Source organism: Falco peregrinus, chromosome 4 (assembly GCF_023634155.1).
Source record: "Falco peregrinus isolate bFalPer1 chromosome 4, bFalPer1.pri, whole genome shotgun sequence".
NCBI lineage: Eukaryota > Metazoa > Chordata > Aves > Falconiformes > Falconidae > Falco > Falco peregrinus.
The window spans coordinates 29,849,502-29,860,988 of record NC_073724.1 but is presented as its reverse complement, the minus strand read 5'-3'; the positions used below and the strand labels follow the sequence as shown (position 1 = coordinate 29,860,988).

Genomic DNA, 11,487 nt, shown 5'->3' with positions numbered 1-11,487 from the left:
CTAATTATTTCCTCTTATAAAGCTCTGCTCTTTGGATAGCTGTGACATAGTTCTTAAAAAAATCAGACTAGTTAAAGAGAAGTACCCAGGCCCCTCCAGCTGCGTGCCCACCAAGGCCAGCCATTCCATGTTCCTTTTCCCAGATTAACTTCAGCTCTTGCAGTTGACAAGTGGCCAAACCCACTGACGATGGGGGTGCTGGGGGCAACAGCTGGAGTCCTCCTGCTGCTCCTGCCTAGGCACCCTCCGACCAAGGGTCTGCTGGAGGCTGGAAAGGGCGCTCCCTTCATGGCGGTGCCATCCAGGGTAGAAAAGGGTGAGCTTCCTCAGCCTTAACCACAGAGCTAAGTCCGAATTCTGTCAAAGTGAGGCCTGACAAAGTAAAAATGAAGTTCTGTCTTAAGTGAAGCCTGAGGAAATATGATTTCACTTTACATGTCTCCGTCTCTCTCTCGTACACACAACTCCAACCTAAGTGATTTCATCTTCCATGGCAGAAGGTCAGCCATTTCAACGCTGTTTTTTTTCCACAGCGAGTCACAGTTTCTGCTCTCCTGGCAGATCTGCACAATCGACATCCTAAATAAACCACAAAAGCAAGGCAATTTGAAGTTATTGGACGCTTTTATTTTAATGCAGCACCCAGCTCCATATCACATACATTTTCCAAAATTAGATGGGCATAGTATAGAACACTATACATTTTGCAGCTTACCACGTGGACAGTCTGCAGCTGTGAAAACAAATTGCTTAAATCTGGCTATCTACTTTTTAAAGTTAAAATTCAAATATATAATAGCCTCAGGGTACTTTTTTTTAGATTAACAATGATAATGCTTGCAATACAATTTTTTTTATATCAAAGAATCATTAACAGAGTAAAACATAATGCATATGTTCACAGCACATTATCATGAAGATAACTGAAAAAAGCTTCAAAATACATCGTCTCTTCTCAAACATACTATACCACTTAGGATCTGGGTTTTTTTTCCTGAAAAAATACTTTTACTCTTTAGTCAATAAAATATGTGGCTTCATGAGCCCATGTATTTTCTTGTCAAGGACCGTGTGTGCTGAAGGGATGGTGCTGGAGAGCAGACACCCCTCATTCCCTGGCTAGCAACTTCTACCAGCTCTCCTTCTCCTGATCTAGAAGCTCAGCTGGCAGAAAGCAGCTTATACACCACCAAAAGGCAATTTTCTTGTCATGCTCATCCTAAATGCTCACCATGAAGGGTTCCCATGTCCCAACCATGCCTTTGGGGTCATTTTACCATGCAAGCTGTCACCACCCCACGCTGGTTAGCCCTGGCAGTGTCAAGCTGGGACTGTGAATGATAGCTAAACAAGTTCCTCTCCCTGATCTCGGAATTCTGTATCCACCAGCAAAACTACTGCCATGCACGTAAAAATAGTTTGGAGATAGTATTTTGAGTTAAAAAGGATATTCACCAACTTACCAATAACAAGGCTGAATCTACTCATCGCTGACATTTTTGCTACATCACCAAAACTGTCTGGAAGAGAGAGCTGAGAACTGTCTGGAAAGAGGTGCTAATGTTTCCACTGCATACTAGTATAACATTAATAACCAGAAGAAGGACATTGATTATTAAGAATTAATGTTTGTTCCCAGAGAGTTTGTTTAAAGGAATGCCTCTGAAATGAATGGAAGCTGTTTGCCTTGCATAATTACCAGGTCATTATTTATATTTAAAGGCTCACATAAAAATGGCTTGATCTATAAAGGCAACCAGTCACTACACTTAGCTGGGAATTCTTCTTTTCGACCACTGAATTACCATGTACTGAAACATGTATTTCAAACAAAGGTATCAGGTGATATGAACATTAACAGATCCATACAGAAATGCATGATCAAAAGGAAGACACATGAGTGCACACTCACACAGACACAGAGGAAGATTCTTATCTGCTCTGCCTAGTCTTGGCCCGCAGACAAAAGTATTTAATTGTCCAAACCAGAATAGCTGCAGGAAATTGAAGACTGAGCAACGGGCATCAGGCTCACGGTCAGCGCATCCTCTCACATGCAAGGAAGCTGTGCTCCAGCTCCTGTTCCCAGTTACCCTGTCTTGCTGGGGATGTTCTGCTCTGCATAAATACCTACAAGAAACCATGCACTGAGGAGAGCGAGACCTCATGCATGGGAAGCTGCTCTAGCTCCTCGGTCAGGCTGTAAGCTGGGATAAGCAGATCCTAGTTGCTGTTCTCAGTCAGGCATGTCAGGGGCTTAAAGTTGATTGCTCTCCTGTCACTCAAGAAAGTGCCCTGAACACTGAGCAAACTGCCTGTGAGCTCTCCCCTTCTGACCAGCTGGTGTGCCTTGGGTCTAGGAGCATCTCCCATCCAAAGCTTCAGAAAGTAAAGGTTTCTGCAAGAAATGACGACTTTGCTGTACCCACATTTTTCCAAAGGAAGAATTATTTTTTGACAAAGTTTGTGATACTGCATTTAGATGTGAATTCTGTCCAGCCAGGTTCTGTTGATAGTACTCATGTGCATAGCTGCATGGAGCAATTGCCAGAAGCACTGCCTATAGCTTCACGATGCCCTCTCCTCTCCTCTCCCTCTGAAAATGCTAACAGACTCCCAAAATCAGACACATTTTTTCATTTTGCATGGGCTATCATGAATGCTTAAGTACTGAGACATACAGAAGAGTAACTTCCTGCATCATATGTATAACACACCAACATTTCTCCTTGAATATTTCGCTTTACTCTCTATGTGCAGTAGTGTATCATCATAGCTGACATTTCACCAAACAGAATATAAATCAACTCACAGTGCAGGCCTTGAAGTGGGACATTTGAAGCCCAGTGGGGCATTTGATTGCAACCCTGAAAATGCAGGGATGGTTAAAATTTTTAATTTATTAAGTCCAGTGGTAGAGTAACAACTGAGTAAGTATTTCATTGTTGGCTAACCAAGTATCCTAATTGCCAGTGAATGAAACCCCCTCCCTGTACGTTAGAAGGGAGACATTTGAAAAAGACATAAAGCAGACTTTTCCACTCTTCTTTTGAACAGCATCTGTTCCATGAATAACAAATGGGGGATTATTCTAAAGGAAGCTCCTATAAAACATGAAAAAATTCTCCACTGCCTTCAAAATGCAAATGTGCATGCCCCTCTGTCATCATTGAAAAACTGTCCTTGGAAAATCACTATAAAATAAAAAGCAAATGTGCCATATGATTATTTCCTATTGAATAGTAGGGGCTTATTAACCAAATGACAATGTAAGAACTAAAAAGCAAACAGAGCAAGCACTTAACCTCATTAAAATCTCGGGAATTACTCAAGTGTTATGAACATATGAAATAAATGATTGTAACTTCTGAACAGTTCCACTACTAGCAAGAAGGCAGCAGCTCTTTTGCAGCTTCCCAGAAAAGTCTGCAGTTGCTGCATTTTGTCACTGACCTGGAATGACCGCCTGACCCCAACTATGCAACAGTCACACAAAAGAAGTCTCAAATCCAGAGAAACGGTTGTTACTTGGTGACAGTGATTTAGTTGAATCAAACCCAATGCATTACAAAAACAGATTTGTAGTAACAGTTCTGCAAATACTTATTGTCACCTTCAGACTTCTGGATCCATGTCCCACACCCGTATCTCTTTCAGAAAAAGCGGCCCGTTTCCTCATCACTTTGAACATTCCTATTGATGTCTGCCTTATCTCTCAACAAAACTTTTGGCTGATCTGGTATTCTCCGATATCTCACTGCAGCCACTCCATAATACACCCAGAAGGGAGGCTACCCAGCTGCTTCAAATCTGCTTCTCCTTCCTCCCAGCCCCAGGGCCACCCTCTAGCTACAGGGAGAAAGCATCACACCAACAACAGTAAAAAAACTGTTTCACCACTTCTGCAAGGCAAACGCGTACAGTCAAATTAGGTCAGTGAACAACAGGATATGAAACACGTGCAGCGTCATGGTTAAGATGGATAACAGGCAGGTGACCCTCCCTTGCAGTGAGGCACACACCATATCCATGGTGGGAGCAGGGCTGGCATCGTTATGTCTGAAGTTGCCCAATCTAAGAAGACTGGCCCAAGAAAAAAAGAGCAACATTAGTTAGCAAGCTTCCATTGTGAGAACTGAGACCGAAGTCAACGACCACTGCTTCCACAGAAAAATCCCTATAGGATCCAGTTGGCCTTGGATCAGACCCAGGTTAAAAACTAATCTTTGTTTCTTCATTTAGAAAATAGATGGATGAGCATTAGCAGCTTTATCCTATCAGCAGCATCTCCAGTGAGGTGCAAAGGAACCTTAATGAAAGCCTGTTGAAGGCAATTATTTCCATCACACGTTTTATAACCTCATATATAGCACTTTTGCTATCTTTCTTCTTTTGGAAGTACAGTTCTTGTACACCTTCTTACAACAAATCAGCAGCTATTAAGACAACAAAGCAGACTAATATAAATGTACACAGAACAGCTCTTATAAAAATGCCCTGAAAGCATTTTTAACCTCTTGTTAGAAATACGCTGTTGTTTAAAGGAAAAAAGCTGTAAACCAGTGATCTCAAACACAGTAAAAGTATGCAGAGACACTGGCAGTTGCAAGCAAGTGATCAAACACTGGTGATATGAAAGGTATAGCTCAAAAACCTTTTTTTTTTTTTTTTTGTAATTTCCAAAATAATTAGATTTTAGTATTTTTTTACTGTTCTTTCTTATTATTTGAACTTATAAAATACAAGTTCTGCAAGATTAAAATATATCCATGATTGCATAATAAACAGTACTAAGAAAATAATTATCTGGCATGCGATTGCGGATAGACTCTGTATGTCTAATGAGCTTTATTCCTGTAATACATTAAACCCACAGGTACTCCACCGTGATATAATCCTACAGGAATCAGTAACATCCAGAAGGCCATCTCAGAAGATGACGTTTATATTTAAGTAAGAATTCAGGAATTCTGTACCTCCTAATGATTGGGGCAGGAGGTGCTGCCAGAACACATATAAATCAGGAATTCTTTACATAAATAAAACACTCTCAGGTTATTCATTTCAGCGGTAGACTGCATTTACACATCAGCCTGGGAAGAGGGAGGAAAGGCGGCAAAGCATCCTCCCATGCAGAAATATCCAGCAGTCAGCTATTTGTTTTCTGTACCTCCTTCACCTGCAAAAAGGCAAATGCGTGCAGCAGGGTGAAGGGAGACCCAACAAGCCGGTCCTTCCCACCACCGCAGCCAAACCCCTGCTCAGCTGCACCGCGCTCCTCTCCTTGCATGGCTGTCAGGACCCGCGCTCCGCTCTCGCTGCTGCACGGCGGTGCGGGAAGTCACAAGACGGTGACGGGACGTAGCTGCTCCAGCTGTGTTTCCAAGGCAATTCGTTCCTTGTGAACCTCCTGCAGGAGGGAGAGATGTGCTGTAGCTTTTGGGATGCTCATATGCACCACCCTGCTCTGGTGGAGAGCAGCCAGGCAGACCACTGGCACCGACTGGAGGCTCGGGGCTCTGCTGTTTAAATAACTCTCCTTGAGGTCTCAAAACATCCCACCGATGCCCTATGACCACCCCACACAGCTGTCCACTGTCTCCTTACAGCAAGGCAATATAGAGGCTCAAGCACTTGCTTCGGTGATCATGGAGAGGAGTCATCCCCTGGCCAGTGGAACAGCCTGGGATGCAATGGAGCCATTTTTACCAAAGTAAATCAGGTTATTTTGAAATCACGTTTCCCTCAAAACTGCTTATTGAGAAATTTTGGTTGACACAACCAACCTCTTTCCTTTTGGGAATGAACAACACTTAGCCTTTCTAAGATGACACAGGCTTTGCAATCTACCTCTTCGGCAGCTGTGGCAGGAAGATTACCAGTCTCAGATGGAAGCTAACTGTGAGGGCTTTGGGGATCACTGATTCTGGAAAAGTCCTTCCTGGTCTCGAGGCTGCCCCCGTCTCGCTGACCTCCCGTCAAAGGGCTCCCTGGCCAGTGTGGGAGCCAGGCTGCCCTGCGACTCCTCCAGGCTTTGGTACCCCATTTAGAAGGCAGGCTCAGCCCCCTGCCACGGGAGTGCACTTGAACACTCCCTGTGCCTCGGTGAAAGCTGTGCCTGAGGGGTACCCCTCAAGTCTTCTGGTCTCCATAAAACCAGCAAAGCTCTGCTCCCATCAGAAAGCTTCTAGGCAGCATATGACTTGAAGGACAAGTTCAGTTTTCTGCTCCTGTGTGAACTTAGGCAAATCCCTGTCCTTCCGTGCTTCTCTCACCCTGCTGTAAAATACAGGTAACAGTACTGGCCTGCTTTGTGAAGGTCAGGGAGTTTAAGCATGCTGAAGGTCGCGCATGGAAGCAAGTAAGACCTGAGCTAAGGAATGATGGCAATGTGCTGTCATGAAAAGCTTCCATCTCCATGCTTATCTCAACTGCGTCCTCCATTTTGATGATTCCAGTGCAGAGCATCTACCCTGCATCCCCCTCATGGGACTCTTGAAAAGCAGTTAAGAATTGCATCAAGCAAAACTGAACATCCATCAAACTTTCACCTTGACTAGAGAAAAAGTGCAACTGGGGGTTCACCTCCCCTTCCACACAACTGCATTCATAATATACAAGGAAGAAAAAAGCTGTAGCAGATGAAAAACTGAAGTCTGTACTACCTTTGGACTAAGACAACAGAAAAATGAGAACTGGTATTTGTAAGAAAACAGCTCCTTGAGAACATGTTAAAAGACAAGTCAGCAGACATAAAGAATCAGTGTTAGATGTTCGTGCAAAGCATGGTTTAGCCAGTCCATGCATACCAAACGCCTGACTCCAGGAGACTGTTACGTAGCACAACTGATCAGAAGACAAGTTACGCTTGAGTTGCTCTCCTGCACTAGGTGACACCGTATTACCAAACTTTTCAGAAAGACAAAGTTCACCCTTTAGACTAACTGCCAGTGGAGCCATAGGCCCACTCATTAGCACTTTTCCCAGAAAGCCTCATCCTACCCACATATACAGTACAGTTATTCCCTTCCAGAAAGCAGGAATTAATGCAGTAGGTCTCATCTGAGAGGATGAACAAGACTCTCTGCTGGCGGTGACACATAACCGATTGAAGGGAGCTTTGTCACTAATTTTCAATGCACTCCTTACCTTCAGCTGCTGCTGGAGCTCACTGTTCAACCTGGCGAGCACAGCATTGGCTTCTTTGTTTTTTCGTATAGCGGTCTGAATAGCCCTTTTCTGCTTGGAAGACTGTCTGCCAGACAGATAAAATACAAAACATTTCAATTAAGAGCCCCAACAGTGGCTGATGCCAGAAGATCAGCCATCCATTTTGCACGTCTGTACTCTGTACACACTGGACTACACTTCAAAGACAAGGTACAAACTACAGTTAAGAAAAAAAAAAAAAAAGCTAACACTGAAATGAGATGGCTGAATCGGGTAGACTATTTGAAAGTAGAACAGCCAGACTTGTTAACCTAAATGACAGAAACATTTTAGGCTGTCTCAATTATTTAAAAATCACTGCACTCTGATTCAGCTTAAGAATAATCCCTGCATAGCTGTGCTTATTGCAGCATCTTTGCATTAGCTGTTTTCAGACACTTGTAAATGAGTTTTAAAGATTCAGGAGTGGTTAACAGAAAATACAAAAAGCATTCTATGTGGAGAGAAAGGACATCTGCATGAAAATACCATCTCAGATTTTTTGGGCCACTGCTGATTCTGATGTGTCTTTACTTCAAAAAGTAATCTTTCTGTCATTCAAAGCAGTCATTTCCACCAAAACCATCTGATGTCACAAACAGGAAGAGGTAGATGCCTTATGGACTTTCCTCATCTCTCTTGCTGTTTACATAAAAGATTTATCTCCTATTATTATTATTACTCTATAGCCCATGGTAGCTAATCTGGAGGAAATTAGTTAGGCAAACAGTGACAAAAAGAGACAGTTCTGTACATAAGGACCAATCTATTCTGCAAAACAGGTAACAACAGGGAAAAGGAAATAAAATACAGAAAATACTGGCCGAATACACGAGCCTTTTTCCAAATAGCTTATTTTAAAGTCTTACATGAAGCATCAAGAGCTCTTTAATGACAAATTTGATCTAAAGCAGATGCCCTATTTAAAGAAGGTCCACAGTGGTACATAGTCCCCATTAGCTCTTCTCTCTACAGGGCTGATGGCACTGATCTTTGCAACAGAATCTGTTTTGCAGCACAGACAGGTCTTTATGCTGTTATCTTCCAGTGAACTGTCAGTTTTCTGCTTCACAATTTTGCTTCTAAGTACTCTCCATAGGCTATAAAGCAACAAACGATAGGAAAAACTAAAAAGCAGGGTGATATACCTCTGTGGTCATGTAAACATTTTAGAAAAGATATAGACAAGGCAGTATTAAGTTGAGATGCTAACAAATGCTGTTATCTTTCTTTGAACCTCTATGGAATATGTACTCCCAAAGCACAAAAATAGCACTTTAAGAGCATCCTAGGAGTCTCACTACTTATTCTAATCTCCAATTATGCAGCACAGATTCAATCCACTGATAAACAGTTTGCCAAGAACTGCTCAACTGATTTGGGCAGCTTGGTTTTGTTTCAGACTGAATCAGACATCCTTGCAAGGCTTTGGGCGAAGGCGGGCTATAATGTTGGCACACTGTTTCAGTGGAGGGAGATGTATAGATCCAACAGGCCTCCAAGTGCCTTTGCTTACAATTTGTACAGTCCCTTCTCCGCTGCCACTAAATAAATACATAGTGAAATCTCTACAAGTCTTTGCTGCTGTCAGTTTCAACAGCTGTATTTCTGACAGCAAACACCACAGCCTGGGTTTGGCAGTTACTGGATTATCACAAGTGGTCTATGGCTCAGATCATACCAGTGGCAAGATCATTTCCAACCTGCCTTGTGATGATGCAACATCAAGCATCTTGTGACTCTATTTCCTACATTTTTATCTGGTCATATCTGTCCACATGAATGAGCAAAATTCCCGAAGATATGTGCAAGGCAAAAGCATGCACCCATGGATCTAAAAGGAGTTGTGTTACAGATGCTGGCTGAACAGCTAGGCCCGCTCTTCAGACATGTCTACCAGACACAGAGGCAGAACACCTTTGAAGAGGCTATCAATCAAGTATTTCCAACTTACACAGTCACTACAGACTTAAGTCTGCATTTGAAAAGACAGATGTAGATTTCAGAGACCTGTATCTTGTGAAGCATTCTCAAAACCAGAACTATTAAGCACAAAGTCACACAAAGAGCAAACCCTGCCACACCAGATCTCACGGTGCAGCCTGGTATGCTTGGTACAGGTTTTTACTTTTGGACTGGGAGGTGAGGCTTGACTGCTGGCAGGGAAGAAGTCACATTTATAGTGGGAGAAAGCTCGGGAGTCTCCAGCCCCTGCGCCTCTGTCCGGAGCTTCCTGCGAGCAGGTTTGGAGGGTGGCTGAGCGAGAACAACCTCCTGCAAGGGGGAAGTACAGCAACATTAAGTCAGGCCATATGCATCCCATCATTAGGCTGGGGAGTACTTGTGACATAGAAATTGCTGACAGCTGGCCTAAGATTTCATAATTTAAAGAGGTACAGAATTCAGATTTGGTAATAGCTTCTCAGGTTTCTGACTCTGACAAAAGGAACAATAACTCCTGCAACCCCTTAATGAATGAAATTATTATATTGGTGGTTTGCCTTCATCAGGATGAAAAGCTCCTCAGAACTGGATTGTACAGCTCTGTGTGCATTTGTGGGGGGTGGGGGAGTGCAGACGGAGGGGTATAAATACATATACTAGCCCCTGGTTGACCCAAAAGCATTAAAACCAAAACAAGATTTGTTTTTAATTATGCTCAGTTGGTAAGAATCAATAACCAATCACTTGCATGCCAACTTACTCCCTCGCCCATCTGGCATAGAGTCTCTCTCCCTTCTCCCCTCCTCCCTTACATGAACCAACGCTGAAAACAGGTTAAAAAGACAAACGTATAAACCTATCCATGCAAAATGAACATGTTGGAAATGTAGGAGGCCAGTTAATTCTCTTGATAAGCTGCATGAAAGAAATAATCTGTTTTGTAGGTAAAAGAATGTCTTGGATTTTTATGACTTCAGTGGCAAGAAGTGTTTTCATTATTTTAAATTAAGACATCCCTTCTTTTGCAATGAGAAGTAGTTTTAATGCCTTATAGCTGTTTTAAATCTGAAATATAAATATATCCTTTTCAGTGTATTTTATTATTAGATCTCTCTTATTCATGAATGAGAAAGTTAAAACTCAAAAAGATGAAGTGAATTGATAAAGGTCATACATTTAGTGTCACAGTCAAGACCAGAGACCAAATTTTATTATCACTTGCACAGTGCCTGTTTTACTGGGCCAGACTATCTTCCCGATTGTATTTTGGCCAAATGTTAATAAAATAAGAAAAAAACCCACCACCAAACAAATAAGGAAGCATTCAATGACCCAGCAATCGTAACAAAAAACCCAGCACTGTAGTAAGCTGCGCAACTCAGCAGAAGAGACTATTATGAGTGACACAGAATGAAACCAACTAAGACCACCAATGCTTAGTATTAGAGGGATTACAATTATTAGAGGAATTTAAATAATAAGGAAACAAGAGGTTTCAACACTAAAAAGCAGTTCTGCCGTTACTGAAAAAAAGAATAATCTAAACATATTATGAGATCTTTTGATCAGGATATCAGCACATCAGTGCTGCACAGCTCTCAGATCATACCATGCTCTGAAATCCTACACTTATGTGCAGCTCTTTGCAAACACACAACGTAGGTCAAGTGAGGAACTGGCATGTGCCTTGTACAACTATAAACTGGTGGGATGACAAATGCACAATCCTAGTCTTGGCACCTCAAAGTGCCAAAATCCTATGAAATCCTCTTCCATTTCAAACGCAATATTGGAAAAAACGATCCAATACCTAAAAGCAGAGCCCTCTGCAGGGGCTCTCTGACTGGCTGCTGTTGCAGCAGGCTTTGGAAGGTGGGTCAGCACCGCACCAACCACCTGGCCTTCCACACCCCATAGCCTGGTGCTTCTATGCGTTTTGGGGATCCAGGTGGGACAAGGGTGAACATGAAGTAGGTGGACCACAAGGATTTCATCTCCCCAGCAGGGCTGCAAAGCAGAGCGAGGAAGAAGCAGGGCCAGGCTAGATGCAGCACGTCATGAGCACAAGCGGAGCAAGGACACTGTTCAGAAAGACCTATCACATATAGCAAATGACACCGGACATCTGTTTGCGCTCCCTGTTAGGGTAAGAAGTGTGATGATGCTCCCTGGGCAAGGTATATACTACATACAGCACCTGCCAACAGTTCTTGGCTGGGCTGAGCAAAGGTCTTGCAGATGCTCCCTGGCTGCAGGAGGGACTGGAGCGGTAAGGATCTGCATTTCCCCCCTGTCAAAACCTGTTCTGGCTGGGGCTGGTGGAAGGAGGCAGTG

The 11,487-nt window shown here is 42.9% G+C and overlaps 1 protein-coding gene across 1 annotated transcript in view; it reads right to left on the bottom strand.

Annotated features, from left to right (window-relative positions):
• Window positions 1-605: 605 nt before the first annotated feature.
• The window catches only part of REPS2 (RALBP1 associated Eps domain containing 2), a gene marked incomplete at its 5' end in the record, with an annotated part of 103,679 nt that continues 92,797 nt past the window's right edge, over window positions 606-11,487 (bottom strand). Inside the window, 3 exons of the mRNA XM_055801958.1 lie at window positions 606-5,410; window positions 7,150-7,255; window positions 9,338-9,483. Coding sequence (XP_055657933.1) covers window positions 5,342-5,410; window positions 7,150-7,255; window positions 9,338-9,483 — 321 coding nt within the window. The remainder of the gene's footprint in view (window positions 5,411-7,149; window positions 7,256-9,337; window positions 9,484-11,487) is intronic.